General features: G+C 35.7%; 1 protein-coding gene across 50 annotated transcripts in view; it reads right to left on the bottom strand.

The window, feature by feature from the left end:
• Nucleotides 1-18,281, bottom strand: part of RIMS1 (regulating synaptic membrane exocytosis 1) — a 319,637-nt gene that overhangs the window by 110,889 nt on the left and 190,467 nt on the right. For 31 of the 50 annotated variants that reach the window (XM_071548592.1, XM_071548593.1, XM_071548547.1 and 28 more), the window contains 7 exons: nucleotides 12,426-12,472; nucleotides 11,205-11,317; nucleotides 10,007-10,137; nucleotides 9,512-9,683; nucleotides 9,233-9,389; nucleotides 7,924-7,995; nucleotides 99-255 (listed from right to left, as the gene is read on the bottom strand). In XM_071548592.1, the coding sequence (XP_071404693.1) occupies nucleotides 99-255; nucleotides 7,924-7,995; nucleotides 9,233-9,389; nucleotides 9,512-9,683; nucleotides 10,007-10,137; nucleotides 11,205-11,317; nucleotides 12,426-12,472 (849 nt within the window). The remainder of the gene's footprint in view (nucleotides 1-98; nucleotides 256-7,923; nucleotides 7,996-9,232; nucleotides 9,390-9,511; nucleotides 9,684-10,006; nucleotides 10,138-11,204; nucleotides 11,318-12,425; nucleotides 12,473-18,281) is intronic. The other 19 variants (XM_071548548.1, XM_071548598.1, XM_071548599.1 and 16 more) reach the window with 2 other exon arrangements.

Genomic DNA, 18,281 nt, shown 5'->3' with positions numbered 1-18,281 from the left:
TGAAGTTCATATACTGAACAATTAAATTCAGATACAAAAAAAAAAGGTTTAAAACAGTGAAAAATTGCTGAGCAAGTGAAAATTTAATAATGACCTACCTCTGTAATGGCACATTTGGTAAACGTGAACGGGGCCTGCCCTGATCGTCACCACGGTGAGGAGACACAGAACGTGAACGATGATGGGTTGTTCTTTGTTGCTCTGGCACAGTTAGCGTTGTGGATTTACTTTCTCTAGTACTAGACCTATAACCTACTGGCAAGAGTGCAACAAAAGGAAATTAGGGAATAAAGGTCTGGGTTTGGAAAGAATTCAGATAGCTAATCTTGCAGGAGTACATATCTAAATGCTTACATAACTTTAAATTCATCATTCAGCTGTTGTAAATCCCAATATATCATGCAGATAAATTACTAGCATTACCTTTAAATGTCTACATGTACAGAGACTGAAAAACTGAGATTATTTTTTATTATGTACTGGAAGATGCGGAGGAGGGAACTGAAATAATTTTCTGATTTGGGGAAGAATACTCCACGTATCCTGTAGTTCAAGAACTGTCATAGAGTAGAAAATATTTGAAAGGAATCTAAACAATGTACGTTTGCCTCATCTCAAAAATGGAGAAAGCACACTTGTGTATGACAGCATGGATTTACACAGGACTGCTCACATATAAAGCATCTTTCTGCCTCTTGTTTCAAGTAAATACAAATATTGAACTTGGCCAAAGCCACTTAGAAAAACTACTAGCATTTAGAATACATTGTGCAGAGTATTGGGTGTTGCATACTTTGCAAATTTTTTTTCCAAATATTATGAATAAGCAGCAAAATTTCTTGTAATTTGTTTTTATATTAGATTGTCCTGGTTTCACCCAGAATAGAGTTAATTTCTTCTCAGTAGCTGTTCCAGAGCTGTGTTTTGCATTGGGAATCAGAATGGTGTTGGTAACACACAGATATTTTGGGTTTTTTGCAAAGTTGTCTTTATCCTAAGTCAAGGACTTTTTTCTCTTGTCTCACACTCTGCTAGTGAGGAAGTACTCAAAAGAAACCGGGAGGGAGCAGATCTGGGACTGGTGACCCAAACTGACCAGAGAGGGATATTCCACACCACAGAACATCATGCCCAGTATATAAACTGGAGCAAGTTACTTGGAAGGGGGGCCAATCTGGGTTTGAAAAGGTGAGTCTGGCTTTGGTCAGTGAGTAATGAGCAGTTGTATTGTGCTTCACTTGTTTCTACCTTTGTATTATCATTATTACCATAATTGACCATTATTACTGTATTTTACTTTATTTTCAATTATTAAACTGTTCTTATCATATGATTTTTACTTTGACTTTCCTCATTCTAATGGGGGCAGAGAGGAGAGACTGAGCATGTGGCTTTGTGGTGTTTAATTTCTATTTGGCCTTAAACCTTAACAAGAATTTTAAAAAAGATCAGCAGAAGGTTAGTACATTTTAAATAACTGATAACACTGTGCCCTTTTTCATATAGAACACTGTTTGACTTGTTATACACTTTGAATCTCATCCTAAAACAGACCATGAAGCTCAATAAGATAACAGCTTTTAAAAGGTACCTGTTATCTTTCCAAAAGAGCCTAAGGAGATCTTCTCAGACTTCTCTTGCTCACTTCAAGACATTTAAATTAGATTACAAGAATCCCTTGACAAAAAAAATCCCTTAATGATAGAAAAAGTCATGACTTATGCCATCCTTAATAACTTCAGAAATTCTTGCTTAGATTCCAAAATAATCATTTTGCTCCTTCTCTGAACTTGTCAAGCATTGAAGTTCCTGTAATGTGCTATTTTTCTCAGCTAAAAAACTAGCCTGTATCAGAAATCATCTTTTCATGCAGAAAAAGACTATGATTTCATCACTCAGTTGTCAGTTGGATAAAATAAATAAGTTGCAGTTTTTATGCATCTTGTTGCAGAGTTTAAAGTTTGAGGGCTTTGTAATTTTTCATATATTTTGCATAATGTTTGTAGTTCTACTCTTATCTTTTGTCAAATTATTATAGCCCCCTTTTAAAAGTGTGGCTCATATACAGAGTTTGTATTAGGCTTGATCATGTGTTCAATGACATTTGATAAGCTGTTTAGCTACAAGTCTGAACTTTGATCATTAACATCAAGGAAGCATTCACACTTTTCTCCAAAAATGTGCAACAGTTTACCAATGAATTCTAATGGCCTGTAAAAGTTGACAACATGCATGAAAGTATCCAATGAGATTTATCAACCTCAACAAGAAGGACTTCAATGTTTCATGGGCTTGATGTATTTCAGAGATCTATAAGAAAATTATAAATAAAAATGAGGCTCTGCTTGATCTCAGGACAAGGACTGGGGGCAAATACTGAAACAAAAAAGTGACTTCATCAGGACTTCAGTGGAGATTCCTTCATCTAACTTACAGACTGCTGCAAAAGTATCAGATGTTTTTGTCAGAGGAAAAAGAAAGGACTATACATGACAAAGGCTGGATGTGTTCCCTTTCCCAAGATAACTAAATCTAAGCTGTATGTGCTAAGAGATGTTTCATTTTCCAAACAAGCTTATGTTAGATAAAATTCTGTCATCTCTATCAGAAGGAAGAGTAGGTTACATTTATGCAACACTAAAATCAAAGAAATCCAAAACTTTCCAAGATTTAGGTGATTTTACTGAAATACATATAACTTAAATATTAAAAAACCCCAAACATAAATTTAAATTTAAAACATTTTTCAGGAGTACTTTTAGTCTGCCTAAAAAATTACACCTAGGATTATTTGGTGCACTTAAAAATCTGGTATAGCAAGATGATTTTATGCTATATAGTCTTCATAGCCAAGTTATCTAGTGAGCAATACCTTAAACTTATGCAACGTGTGTACACAAAGCTTACAGAACAGACAGAGCAACAGCAGTTCATACATATCCTAAGTATTAGCTCAAATATTGCCAGGTTGGTCAAATCACATCCATACTTTCATAGTGACCACAACAGTGACAGCAACAGTAACATTTCCTCATAACTCAGATATAAAACCTCTGTGCTCTTCAGCGTGAGCAGAGAAAAATTTTGCATGGACCAGCATGATAGCAGCAATCAAGCTTATGGTAGATTATGCAGAAGTTTCTCAGTTGCTCATGGGAAACTGTCAGGTGTGATAGGAAATGAATATATGATGGATGATGAAAATAGTTGCAGCAAATGTTTGATACCAGAATTATTTTATGTTTTCTCATAGACAATACAGACAATGACAAGGAATTGTGTTGATGTCACCCTGCTGCTACAGGAGGAAGGGAAATATAATGCAACCATTTATAGAGGTTGCACATGATAGATACATAACCTATTCTGAAGAGTTACCCATAGCATAAGCAATATACTGTATTAGAAATACCCTTTGGTATATTGTCAACTGTATATCAGCTTTTTTTTTTCTTTTTAATTAAAAAAGCTACTGAAGTTTTGGTAAAACAGATAGGCCTCAAAACATGTTTGGGTTTCATTAAATCTTTTACTGACCCTTCTGGATTATTAGGCTGCCCAGTACAATACAGAAATAGAGTGACTGGTGTAAGACCAGCTCAGGATCACAAAGATACTTCAGAAACTTGAGCATCTCTCATGTAAGGAGAGGCTGAGAGATTTAAAATAATAATTTTCTTCATGTAAGTGAAGGTCAGTATACCACAAAAACCTGTCAAAATCACTTTTGTTAAAGCAGAACTTAGAATTAAAGTTACTTTCAGCTGTTGATATAAACTCCTTTTATGAACACATCTATGAACTGGTTAAAAAATGATACATATATCACTCCAAGTTACTAGTAATAAATGAGGATGGTACAAGTACATGAAAGACAAGATATATTTGTGATATGACAAGAGAAAAATATTTTTCTAAAAACAATGTGGAAGTTATCAAAGTGGCACTATTTTTGACATAGCAGTCTTTACTTCTATTGAAAAGCAGTGATTCTTTCAGCTGCTGAAACTCCTAAGAAAATAGTTCTGTGCTGTTACTGAATTCTAATGCTGCATTTACTTTAACCATTCATAAAAAAAATTGAAACTATTTAAGGATTTTCAATATTACTTAAATTAGCAAAAATATTTTCATCATTCTGTTTTTCAGTTTTCATGGAGATGAAGTGAAATTTTGTCATTTTACATTTTGTAGTTATGAGTTATTTTTTTAAAAAATGAGCAGTAACCTTTGTGAAAATCTTGAGACCTTGAGAGGAAGAAGAACTTCCTTCTTTTTGAAATGTTTAAGGAAAAATTATAAATTAACAACTTCAAGGCAGATTCTGCCTGGCTAACCTGATCTCCTTTTATGACAAGGTCACCCTCTTAGTAGATGAAGGCAAGGCTGTTGGTGTAGTCTACTCAGATTTTTGTAAAGCCTTTGACACTGTTTCCCACAGGATTCTTCTGCAGAAATTGGCAGCTCATGACTTGGATGGGTGCATTGCTCATTGGGCAAAAAACTGGCTGGAAGCTTGAGCCCAGAGAGTAGTGGGGAATGGAGTTATATTCAGCTGGTGGCCGGGCACTAGTGGGGTTCCCCAAGGCTCAGTGGTGGGGTGAGCCCTGTTTAATGTCTTTATCCATAATCTGGATGAGGGGATTGAGTGCACCCTCAGTCAGTTTGCAGATGACACCAAGTTGGTGGGAAGTGTTGACCTCCTGGAGCATGGGAGGGCTCTGCAGGGGGATCTAGTCAGGTTGAATCTGCACCAATGCCAAGTGTATGAGGTTACACAAGGCCAAGCACACATGGGTTGCAACAACCCCATGCGGCACTACAGACTTGAGGAAGAGTGGCTAGAAAGCTGCCCAGCAGAAGAGGACCTGGGAGTGCCGGCGGACAGTCAGCTGAACATGAGCCAGCTGTGTGCCCAGGTGGCCAAGAAGGCCAGTGACATTCTGGCCTCTGTCAGAAATAGTGTGGGAAGAAAGACCAGGGAAGGGATTGTCCCGCTGTGCTTAGCACTGGTAAGGCAGTGCCGCAAATCCTCTCTTCAGTTTTGGTGCCCTCATGACAAGACACTGAGGTGCTGGAGGGTGTCCAGAGGAGGGCAACGAAGGTGATGGAGGTTCTAAAGTCCTATGAGAAGCAGCTGAGACAGCTGGGAACTTTTAGCTTGGAGAAAAGAAGGCTCAGGGGGAACCTGATTGCTCTCTACAACTACCTGAAAGGAGGTTGTGTTGAGGTGGGTACTGGGCCTCTTCTCACAGGTAACAAGTGACAGGATACGAGGAAATGGCCTCAAGTTTTGATAGGGGAGGTATAGATTAGATGTTAGGAATTTTTTTTTCCCCAAAAGTGTTGTCAAGCACTGGAATAGGCTTCCCAGGGAAGTGGTGGAATCACCATCCCTGGAATCGTTCAAAAACTGTATGAATGTGTCACTGAGGACATGGTTTAGGTGAACAGAGTGGATTCCATGGTCTTAAGAGGTCTTTTCCAACTTTTACGATTCTAGGAGACCTTTAGCACAGACAGGGCTTATTTATCATATATAAACACAATTGTGGTAACATTAGTAAATAATTTGTAAAGGAAGCAAAAGGGTATTAAGGGAAATATTTTCTTTTGTGTCACATGTTGTAAACTAAAACTTAATATCCCTACTTCTGTTGAGAAGGAACAGCTTAATGCTAGACTAATCTAGTTGAGGCCATTAGAGGCTATGGCAAAATGGTGTATCGCCATACTACAAGAGATATTCACTGTTCCTTCCCACATGCATACCTTGCAAGAGAACGAGTGAGAAATCTGAACCAGACAAGAGCTGGGGTGCAGTCTGGTGAGGACCATGGGTTTGAAGGACAGAAGGAAAGCAGGGGTAAAAGCCCTGCAGCACAATAAGGAACTTGTGTGGAACTTTGTTTTAAAGAGGATACTGTTAAATGGAGAAGATACTGTACTACTCATTCAGTGCAAATGAATGGAGCAGTCCAGAGTCTTAGATGATTTAGCAAAGTGATAAGTAAGAAAGGTGGAAAGGAGGGTAGAAATGCATATATGAACTTCATCTCCAGTTACATTTGTGAATCTGTGCCTACAATTCTCAAGCAATTCTATAGAGAGTGAGACCAACAACCTTTTTCAGGTCTTACTGAAAAACATATTTCCATATGCCATCTTGACTGTCCCTATATTTGTGACTGATGACTCAAATTTTCTTTGCTTCCATGTGCCTGAAGTCTAACGCCATTTTAAGAATTCAAGCTGTACTGGCAAACAAAGCCCCCACACTTATACATAGATCCACTTCACACAGGAATCACAAATAGATGAACTCCACTTACAATTGCTGAATAAATGTATCCATTAAACTCAAAATGGAAAAATTTGTGCTTGGTCAGGGCAACTAACAGAATGTTTCTGATAAGGTGGACTTCAGAAGGAGTTTCCTCACCAAGCCCTTTGATTTGCAGTTTGAAGACACCCAGTTCATTGTAAATCCAGTACTAAGGATTAAAACTTGCTGTGTTCTACAGTTATCTCTGAGAAAGTTTGAATCCATGCATTTGTCAAAGGCACACCTAAGCATGAAGTCCCAAGAAATTGTAGTAAGAATCAGTTACTCAAGTGGTGACTGAGTGAACAGCTTCCAATACATTCAGCTTAACCATTTTTAATGTTTCCTGTCAGATGGAAAATTATTTGTTTCAAATGGATGTCTTGAAGGACTGGCACTTGAAAAAATGCCCCAGTTCTTAATAGAGTACACTAAAATCTTAAACATAAATAAGACTACAAAGATATGCCATAAATATGCTGCATTGTCAACTCAAAAAAGCCCCCCCAAAAAACAAACAAAAAACCAAACCAAACCAAAAACGTGGGAAAAATATTTAGAACTTAACATTTATTTTCCTTTTACATGTACACTCTCTCTGCTGATGTAAAGATATCAAAGCAAATATCATATATGAACAAATGTCCCTCTTAACAACTCATGTGCTAAGTGTATTAAAGCCATGAAAGAACATAATCAGCATCAAGGGAAGGAGAATTTGGCTAAGTAAACATCAAAACAAAACTGCTTTAAAAATATGTGATTTATTTGTATGGTTATATAATGAATAAATAAATTGTGAGATTATTTTAAACACTGATAGAGAGTTTGCCAAATCCCACTATGATTTAATTCAGTGATTTTCATCAGGAAGATCCATAGAAATTGATTTAGTGCTGGAAATTACATAATGACTCTTCAGTTAGCTTGGGACAATTGGGAAACCTTTATCTGACATGTGGCAATAGTCAAACAGACCTAGAATAATGTGGTATCCAAAATAATCCTCAAGATTTTCAGTATGCCAGGAATGCTGAATTAAAAGTCAAACCATGACAGTCTCTACCAGTATATACTTATGAACATTTAGGGTAATGATAATTCATGAAGGCTTATGAAAACCACAAAAGATATAGCCATGCTGCATGCATCTTAATCTACAGCCATGCATTATCAATAAAGTCCATGGGAGACTGCATTATATCTAAATTTCAAGTGAAAAGCAAAATAACAAAAAATGCTTTCAATAAACACTGAAATCTTAATTATTATTTTCAATGTGTTTTTTTAAAATTTGATTTATATTTAAAATAATGCTTGGAGCATTATGCAGTAAACAAGTAAACAATTTGAATGAACCAGTAGTTCATACATGAAGAATGATATGTAAAAGAAATATAAATGAATGAAGAGTAGAAGCTTTTCATTCACTGCAATTTAGGACAGGTACCATGGAATAATCAGGAAAACTGTTTTATTTTTCACAATGCACTCTCCGAAACAAGTATCCTCAATATTCCAAAATGTTGTAAAGAAACAAAAACAAACAAGCAAAAAGGAAGAAGAAGAAAGCAGGACCATGCTCTTCACCCACGCACCTGGAGGAACAACTCCAATACCATCATCAACATCATAATCTGAGATGTCACTATCACTGATTGGCCGAGATCCTGCACAACAGTAAGGTAAACAAATACCTGAATATCTGATTGTGTTATAAAATGTAAGATTATGTTCATTAAACATACTACTGAAACTAAAAAGATGATTTTAAGTCAAACAATAGAGAAGGAGAACTAAACTGCAGTAACTAATTGATATTTCACACTACAGTTGTGCCAATTTAACATTTTACAGCTGCTGCAGCCTCCTTTCCCTTTCTCTTTCCCTCAAGTCCTCAGTAATCCTCTACTATAACAGTTTATTTCACTAAGTCTGTAGAAAGCAAACCTCAAATAAAGGAAAAAAAAACATTTTGTGCTATTCCAGTGAATAAGCTGAATCGGCTGCTGAACAGGGAGGGAGATGAGGCAGCATATGGTGAGAGAGCGGAAGAGGAAACAGCACTGCCAGCTTTAGAAAAGCTCAAATATCTCATGAAAACTAACCTTTAATTTGCTCTGTCTATACATATCCTCCGTTTGGACGTGTATGCAGCAATTACAGCAGTATGACATATTTATAATTCATTCCTGAGTGTGCACCAATTTCCTACGCATTGGCTGGAGTGAATGACTTCCATGTTTTAGAAAAATCAGAAAAATAGCTTGGAAATGTATTTTAAAATAATCCCCTACATCCTTCATATTTCTAAAGAAATCTTAAATTAATTTAAATCAATAGAAAAGCTACAATATTCAAATATTTCAATACATTCCTTCTTTTAACATGCCTCTTACAAACCTGAAATCAGACTCATGAAAACAGTGGTACTTCCCAAACACATGCATACAATTTCTTTTTGCTGCAAAAGTACACTTCTCATCTGATTGTATAATGAGCATATTGGATATTGAGATTAACTTTATGATGAAAAGTGTTTTTTAGCCTAAGTCGTTAAGGACTTCCTTTTTAAAATAAAATGCTATTAATTATGAAAAAGTATATAATAATTATGAACTTCATCTTCCTATTTAAAAGGAAATTTATGCAAACAAACCTTTAAACAATTTTATTCTGCTATTGAAAACCAAATCAGTTCTAGCAGTTTTCAACTACTTGAAAGCTACACATCACGGGCGTAATGCTGGCATGTCATAATGTCATAATTTACATCCACTTTTTGCCACACATTTTCATTATGTTTAAAAACTATGAAATAGCATTTTTATCTTGTGTAAGGAATTTAAATACCATCATACCATATCCACCATTTAAAATTTAAAGTTTAATGAAATTTGAACCTACTTTGTAATTTTTTGCTAGTGCTTTCTCCACCATGAACATGTCTTCTTGGCATGAAAGGTGATGGCTGAGGCAGAGGTAGTGAAGATTCATCATGTGTCTGTAGCTTATACCAATGTGGTTCATCATCTAAAAGTGCTGTCTCCAGCTCTATAAGAATCTAGTATGAAAACCATCAGGTTTTAATTTCACTTTTTGAAGGCACATACAGAAACACATATAAAATATATATGCATATGTATTCAAACCCAAATGAACTCAAAAGAAATGTGATTGTATCACCTCTCCAAGAAATTCACTCTCTTCTTCTTGTACTCTTGGCTGATCCCATACGGTTATTTCAAGCATTCGTTCTCTAAAATCTCTACGATGTACATGAGAGTAGAGAAAAGTTTGGTTCCATTTTGGCTCTAGACTTTTCTTTACTGTTTTGGTCCTTCTTTTACTCTTATCACTGAAACACAAATAGTGCAAATTGTTTGTAGAGATAAATCACAAAATGCCATTTACTCATCAGCACTTAACTGTTTTCATTTTTTTCTGATCTGATAATGCCTAAATGATAAAAATTTTTGCTGTCCAGTGAATTTTATTCATACATGAATCCATAAAGTTAATTTGATATTGACTTCCATGATTAAAATGTAATTTTATGTTATAAATTATCTAGCTATAACAAGTTGTAAAAAGGAGTCCTTTACTTCATAAGCATTCATTAAAAGTTGATTCAATACATGGTAAATTACAAGATAATTTTTTAAACAGAAATACTACTACCTTCTGTCTGGAAGAAAATACATCTTTACATAGGGATTTCTAGGGCGTCCATCTACTCTTGATGGCAAATCTGTTGCTTGCAGAACATTTACTATTAACTGATGTCCCACTTTGTCATACCAGAGTTTAACCTACAAGAATCAAGTTAACATTACTGAAAATGGAGAAAAAAATAGAATTTTCAGAATGCACCACAATAACCACAATGTAAAAGTAACCACTGTTTTTTTTTTCTCAGAGACAATGAGATATATTTTATTTCAAATTCCTTAATATTTAACTTAGATGAAAAATTTGATGGTATATACCAAAGACTTTTATATTTACCAAATTTTAATAAAATGGTGGTGCCTGATTTTGCTTAAAATGTTTACTGTACTCACAGCATAATCTTGTATCTGTGAGCGCATTTAAACCATCATATGTCTTAGCTCTGCAGCTTAAAAACTACATTAAATAGAAAGACCTGAATGCTGTTAAACTCGAGACAAAATTGAAATCCATCTACTCAAATTTGCGATCCTTTCAAATGTTCTTATGAAAAATGTAATATAAAGCTAAATAATTTCTTAAGAAAATCATATTATGAAATCTATGAGCCTGATGCATACTTAATATGATCAATATATAAAAGTAAGAATGTATAAAACAAAGTCTAAAGTAGTTACAGTACTTTTAATAAGAAGAACTTCAATTAGTATTACAGAGAGTTCCAGGATGCACTGTGTATCTGAATTAAAATGCATTACTGGATGCATTAGCAATACTTAACAAATGCTTAACAAATACACAGCTCTTTAAATGCTCTCATAAAGAGGACAATGTGATACTATCCATAGCAAGGATAAAGTCATACTATGCTTGTTATCTGCAGATCACTGGGCAGGTAAAGAAAAGTCACCATTTTCAATGCAGACAGTACAAGATGACAAGTTACAAGGCACTTTTGAGGGCTCCTCGCAATGTAAATTCCTGTGCTCTTTGGTATATTAAGACCAGAATTGCTTAATTCTGCTTTGATTACAGTAATGGATTCTGAGTGCATAGAAAGGGTGTTAAAAATCATTTGAGAGATGTTAGTCTTTACCAACAACAGATACTTCTCTTGACCTCCCCAACAGACCTTGGGAATGCACAGGGCTGAGAACCAGCACTTCATAAATTTCAATTAATAACTCAAGAAACAAAATATGCTTACAGAAAGCTGGCCTGGTAGGACTTGTGGTGCATCCCGTAGGGCTCCAGGGCTGGTTGGAGATATAACGGAAATAGAAGGCCTTTCCATCTTCTGAGATTCAAAAGAACTTGAACCTAAAACCAAATGAGAAACACATGAACTTCCATCCAACATTTTGAAGAAAATTTGGATAACATAAATTGCTTCTTCTTCTGGATTAATATACAGAAAGATTTTAAACTAATGTAGACAGCATGGTGAAAAGACTGCCTGCGTACCCTTACCCTAAATTTAAACCTGTAATTTTTTTTAATATGAAGGAACACATAAAAAGAGCTCCTCTTATATCACTGACACACCACAGCAAGTATTTTAAATAAAATATTGTTCTCTGACAATTACACATCTCCCTTCCCACCCAAACTTTTCTGATTCTTTGATCTCAAATCTTTGATGAATAAACCATATCTGTTTTATGGATTATACTGCTAGTACTCTCTGAAATTTTAAAAGGAAGATAAGTAGGATGTGCATCTGGCATGGAGGATGTTCCAGCAAGTACTGGAGATCCTCAGTTCTCCACCAGTGAAAGAGAGACCTCACTAATCATATGAGCTCATGACAGAGGTAACAGCACTAGGTGACTGCATGGGACCCTGTCCCAGAGAGGGTTTCTGGTTCTGTCTCAGAAAAGGCTCAGGTGAGAAAGGACGGGGAACCACATCTCTCAAATACTGTAGCTGACAACATTCAAATGGCACAGTTAAAAAGAATAACATTCTTTTGAAGTATGATACAAAAAATGGTCACCTAACCAACACTTAGCTAAGAACAGTTTGTTAGGAAAAAGAAACAAGAACACTGGACTTACACTGAATGGTGGAGGAGGTAAAATCCCAACACCTTTTGTACCTCTGGGAATCCCTTACACCTGTTTTGTCTTATGTTAGGGCAAGTAAATGACTGCTTGGGCCATAGCATATATGCAAGTATAGTACTAACAACACAAGATATAAAAGAAAATATTTCAACTATGCTAATATTTGGAATCTGTATGGGATTAGTAAAATCTGTATTGCTTCAAATTTAACACAGAAGACCAAAACCCACTGAATTTTGTTACACAAGAATCTCAGTGGTCATTTTCACATAAGTTCATAGAATTTCAAGAAACTTCATAGCTGAAGCAATTGTGCTGGGTACATGATCATGCTTAGATGAAGAAACAAGACTTGTACTCACTAGACTCTAATGGGGGGTGAGAAGTCTCAGGAATCCGTGGAATATCACTAAAATTTGAACACATAGTAATTAGAAACAGCAGAGGTGACCATTAGCTGTGAAAAATACATTTCTGGGACAGTTTTAGGATCTGTTTCTGTTCTAATCGGTTACAAGGAAAGAAAGAGGAAATATTTAACAACATACTTTCCACTACCATTCACAAAAGTCTTACTAATGCAAACTACTTCTTTTAGGTTAAGGAACTAGCAGATGTAGCAATATGAGCACTTCGAAGTTAACATTGTGGATGAACTACATGATAGTTTTACAACCAGAACAACAATGTAAAAGACCATTTAGGAAGAGAAAGGAAGAAAAAGGAAGTACATCTATGGATGTTCAACTTTTTTTTAAAGGAAGAAAAATAAAAAAAATAAGACAGATTAACTCACTAGTAATTTTTATATAAACGTCTCAAGGAGTTCAGAGAATGAAACTGATGAAAATGTCTTATAATAATAAAAAAAGAAAAACAAATAGCATTAGCAATGTTAAACAAACAAGAGAATAATGCATTTCTCCAAGAAATTTAACCAAAAAAGAAATCAAACCAACCTACAATTGGGTATGGGCATTTTACAACATACACATACCCAGCACATATATAGGCATAAGCAAAATCAAACTGGTTAAGTCCACATATATCTATCAAAATTTTGCCATCAACAAATTTACTCTTCCATTCAACTCTGGAGGATGTTATCACCTGGTTCACTTCTATTCTTAGTCATCAATGAAAACGCATTGCAAGAGCAAGAAACAACTGATACTGTACAAATCTCAGGGAAGTAGCAGAGCAGGAAAATGAAAACAAAGCTCTTCAGTGAATTACTTGAAAATATTTTCATTCAAATAAACTATTCCAAAATTGGAAATACAATAACATTTCTGAAGAACATTTACAAGATTTTTTTAAGTCTATAGCTGAGCATTTGAAAGGTATTCTCAGGCATTTGTCTGTTCAGTGAAACACTATCTTACTGACTTGGAAGTCAATAAAACTAAGACTCTGAGGCATATAAAAGTCACTTATGAAAAAGAAACAGACACTTGTATCAGAAAAGGAATTCAACGGTGCCCAATCAGTTAGTCTTAAATTCCCTTTCCATGTCCTGCCTTTTAATCTTATGGTGCCGCTGTTTTAAAATAGACTATTTCAGCTCTGAGTTAATGTCTCACATTAGCTTATACCTCACATCACTAAACAGGAACGTGCTTCTCCTTGTCTTGACTTTGTAAGTCAAGAGTAATATGGTTTTCTCAAACTCGTGGAAATATAGCTGAATTCTTGGCATAGGACAGCACTACCTTGCAATCATACAAACAGATTAACAACCTGTTGCACAGCAGCGCTGCTGTGCAGACTTCTTCCTCTTAACATTTCTCTCTTTGCAGGGGAGAATTTCCAGGGCATTTTTCAGTAGTCTGAAATATTTACTTGCCATATTCAAACAGACTTTTCTGTTCACTAAAATAAGTTTGTAATAATGTTTTCTTGTGCTAGAATATGAACACTCTCATCTGTAGTATAGCACTGGTAAGTGACAAAAATAATTATATCTTTCCTAATACATTACTCATCAGACAGGAAAGAGCTGAAAGCACAGTTTTAAAAATATATTTTTCTAATCTCTTTGTTTCCTTTACAGAAAAAATGTAAGATAGAACATTAATTTCAATTCCAGACAAAACACATGGTTTTCAATAGAAATGTTTTTTCAATCTCTAAAACTTTATAGTAAAATGGACAGATTTTTAAAAAATATATACAATTTATAGATAAAAAGTAATATTTTGACATATATTTGTATAGAGAAATATATGTTATGCAAGTGCACATATATGTATATGTGTGTATATATCTACATAAATTATTGTCAATAACCCAGTTTACATAATAATTTCTTAAATATTAGATGCACAAAATAAAGGTAACTGGAGTATTGACTTAATCAAATTTATGAATGGTATTTTTTTATGTTAGCATTTAATTAAAGAATGAATATTCTAAAAGGAAACTATAATGTAAAACTTTTATGGAAGAAAATTAGTCTTATCTAGCCTGCTTTTAAATTTTGATTGCAGAAAGTATTCTGAAACTATGATTTACAAAAATGCTCTTCATAAGTACTAACATATGACTTAAATATTTAAAAGTAGGCAAGCCAAAGAAAATGAAGTTGCACAGGTGCAATATTACTGCCCTTATGGAGCAATATGAATGTGAGAAAAGTAGTGTCAGACACATTCAGTGAAGAGCTGCTGACATCAAATTTTGTCTTTCTATCTCTGGCTTGGAAGGCAATGGTACTTTGAGGTCTTACAGGATGTTACATGTTATTATCTTATGTCTGATCCTTCCAAGCCTCAATGAACATATAAATTAAACCAGACTATCTTTGATTGAAACTACTCTGTGCAGCTCCATGGTTTGTGAGAATCGTTATTTTGCAAAACACAGGAACAGCTCTAATTTCTCTGAGTGATACAGTCAAGAGCCTGGTCACTGAAGACAAAGCTAATTCAAACATGGCTGTAACCTACAATTTTTAGGTTGCTCTAGGAACAGAAGGATCACCTGCCATACCTTAGAGAGTTATAAGGAGTTTCTAGGTACCTCTCCCTAGTATACATCCTGCATTTCCAAACCCATTCCTTCCCATCAGAACCTGTAGGTCAATCTGCCATTTGCACTAATTACATTACTTGAGCAGCTCTCCGGAGTTCTGTACTGCCTGGTTAAACCTCCCCGCAAGGACCTAGAGCACAGTAATGGTTCCCACACAGAGGAGCTGAATCATATCAAGAAAAAAACATTTTTGGCAGGTTTGGATACTCAAGCAAAGGTAGTTAGCATCTGACAAAGAAAACAGAGAAATGAAAAAAAACATTTGTTTTACCTGCACTATCCCACAGAGCTCACTCAGGCATACAAGATGGTGAGTTGGTTACCATGCCATGTTTCTTCTCCAAAAAGCATACTGCCTGAGGATTTTCTATGCTGTCCTGTGTTAACCACCTCTCAACACTGAATACATATTCATAGGTAATTCTTCCCCTCATATTTAGATAGCCAACCCAGTAATTCTACTTTTTTATAGGTTTCTTATCTACCTTGTGTTGCAGCCATTAGTACTAGCACCAATTAGCTTCCATGGAGTTTTTACAGTACTATTGTGGTTATATTGTTTATTGTTATGCCTTCATCTGTTAATGGTGTTATGTGCTTCACATTTTTCTCTAATAAGCATCCTACAATTATCCATTACTCAAAATTACATTTGCTGGTAGCCACAGAAATACAAATTTACAAGACTGAGCAAATTGTTTGGACAGGAATTTTGTAACTGGCAGTGTAATTTGTGGGCAGTCTAATTTGTGGGTTTACAGTCCTTCCATTATTCACTTAAAACAGACTGTGTCATAATTGTGCTTTTTAGACCTAATATGCTAGGAATTTTTAAATCAAGACCATTAACAGTGCTGTTACATTATTTGCATTATTAATACCAAGAGATGAAAACACTTAAATTATGCAGACAAAATAACATTCTTGAGTCTTTCGGGAACCTATTCCCTCACAGGAATTTTAGCTGTAATGGATTACCATGTAATGCTGTATGTAGTAGCTTCAATTTTGTCGAGTCAGCACCTAAAGTAATCACCAAAACTTTGATATACTAGATTGGTTAGTTATGGAAGAAAACCATTTTCCATTACACACCACAATTTACACAGATTGTTTTTAAAAAAAATTCTTGTGCAGTATGCTCTCCCTTTTTTTTTTTTTTTGTTAACTACTATCAGGATTTCCTTTGCTGTACAATGTCTGAAATTTTTGGTTCTTTTAAGATGACAGACAGGTAAATCCCAATCTGATAAAAAACAGCAGTACTTTGATTCATTACTTCTGAAAAAAAGGATCTGTAAATTTCAAAGTTATATGTTCTAGTCTCTTCAAACAAATGAGACACAACTCTACAAAAGTAGCGTTATATTTTGTAAAAACCTCCATGCCAAGACTCCATTTATCTCAAAATTAAAGCCCAATCTGAAGTGCTCCATTTTTGCTTATATGCATGCAAGTGCCATCCAAAGCAAAACTTTACATTTTACTGATACTATTTCTGGGTTCACTTCTTTGGTGTAAAATCCACTGCTCATATTCACGGAATACTTTTTGACTGTGAACACATTTCAAAAAGGTGTGGTATGTTCTCTCAGGTTTTTTTCAGGAATTACAGAATCATAGAATCGATTGGGTTGGATAAGACCTCCGAGATCATCGAGTCCAATCCTTGGTCCAACTCTAGTCCATTTACCAGATCATGGCACTCAGCACCACGTCCAATCTGCGTTTAAAAATCTCTAGGGATGGTGAATCCACCACCTCACTGGGCAGCCCATTCCAGTGCCTGATTACTCTCTCTGGAAAGAATTTTTTTCTGATATCCAACTTAAATTTCCCCTGGCAGAGCTTAAGCCCGTGCCCCCTTGTCCTATTGCTGAGTGCCTGGGGGAAGAGACCAGCCCCTACCTGGCCAGAACTTCCCTTCAGGTAGTTATAGACAGTGATGAGGTCACCTCTGAGCCTCCTCTTCTCCAGGCTAAACAACCCCAGCTCCCTCAGCCTCTCCCCACAGGGCTTGAGCTCCAGTCCCTTCACCAGCCTTGTTGCTCTTCTCTGGACTCGCTCCAGCACCTCAATATCCTTTCTGAACTGAGGGGCCCAGAACTGAACACAGTACTCAAGGTGTGGCCTCACCAACGCAGAGCACAGGGGAAGGATCACTTCCCTGGTCCTGCTGGCCATGCTATATTTGATACAGGACAGGATCCCATTGGCCTTCTTGGCCACCTGGGCACACTGTTGACTCATGTTGAGCTTCCTGTCAATTACTACCCCAAGGTCCCTTTCCGCCTGGCTGCTTTCCAGCCACTCTGTGCCCAGCCTGTAGCGCTGCATGGGGTTGTTGTGGCCAAAGTGCAGGACCCAGCACTTGGCCTTGTTGAACTTCATCCCATTGGAATCAGCCCATCTCTCAAGTCTATCCAGATCCCTCTGCAGAGCCCTCCTGCCTTCCAGCAAGTCGACATTCCCTCCCAACTTGGTGTCATCAGCAATGAGTGTCACTAGAATGAGGTCACCTCGTACTTCATTTTTCAAAGCTATTAGAGTTATCAAATTCATGAACTAAAATTATTCAATTGGTTTAATACAAAAATATTTTTTTAAAAAAATTAATACTTAAAAGTTTAAGGACATATAAGATTTGCCATTATATGGATCAAATTATTTAAAATACTAATCTAACACTTTCCTTCTACATCAGTTGTACAAAATGGTCTCCAGGTTTTCTTCAGCTGAAACGTGGAATTCAAGTCATATCTAGTATCAATATATCTCTTTTTTGATCATTTGAACATAAAAATTCGACTTCAAAAAGTCTTCTTAAGGAATGTTATTTTAAGTTACCAAGATGTAGTACTGAATTTGCAATTTTCAGTCAAGAATGTCTCCACATTTATCTTACTCAAAAAATGTAAAATAAGGTTTCTATTGTCCTCCTGTCTCCATCTGGATGGTAATTTTAGTCTTTAACAGCCACTATTATTGCATCAAGCTTTTGTTTTCCATTAGAAGGTCAAACTGATAAGTGGAATTACCCACAAATTTTATTTAAGTAAGTACTTTTAATAGTGATTGTCATCAAAAAGGCAAAATTTATTTGCAAAATAAAGCTACACTCACAGAGTACAAAAAAAAATCAGAAATCAAAACATAAAAGAACATTTTAGTCAGGAAGAAAATTA

The sequence above is a fragment of the Pithys albifrons genome, chromosome 2 (assembly GCF_047495875.1).
Source record: "Pithys albifrons albifrons isolate INPA30051 chromosome 2, PitAlb_v1, whole genome shotgun sequence".
Lineage (NCBI taxonomy): Eukaryota > Metazoa > Chordata > Aves > Passeriformes > Thamnophilidae > Pithys > Pithys albifrons.
This window is presented reverse-complemented; position numbering and strand designations above follow the sequence as displayed.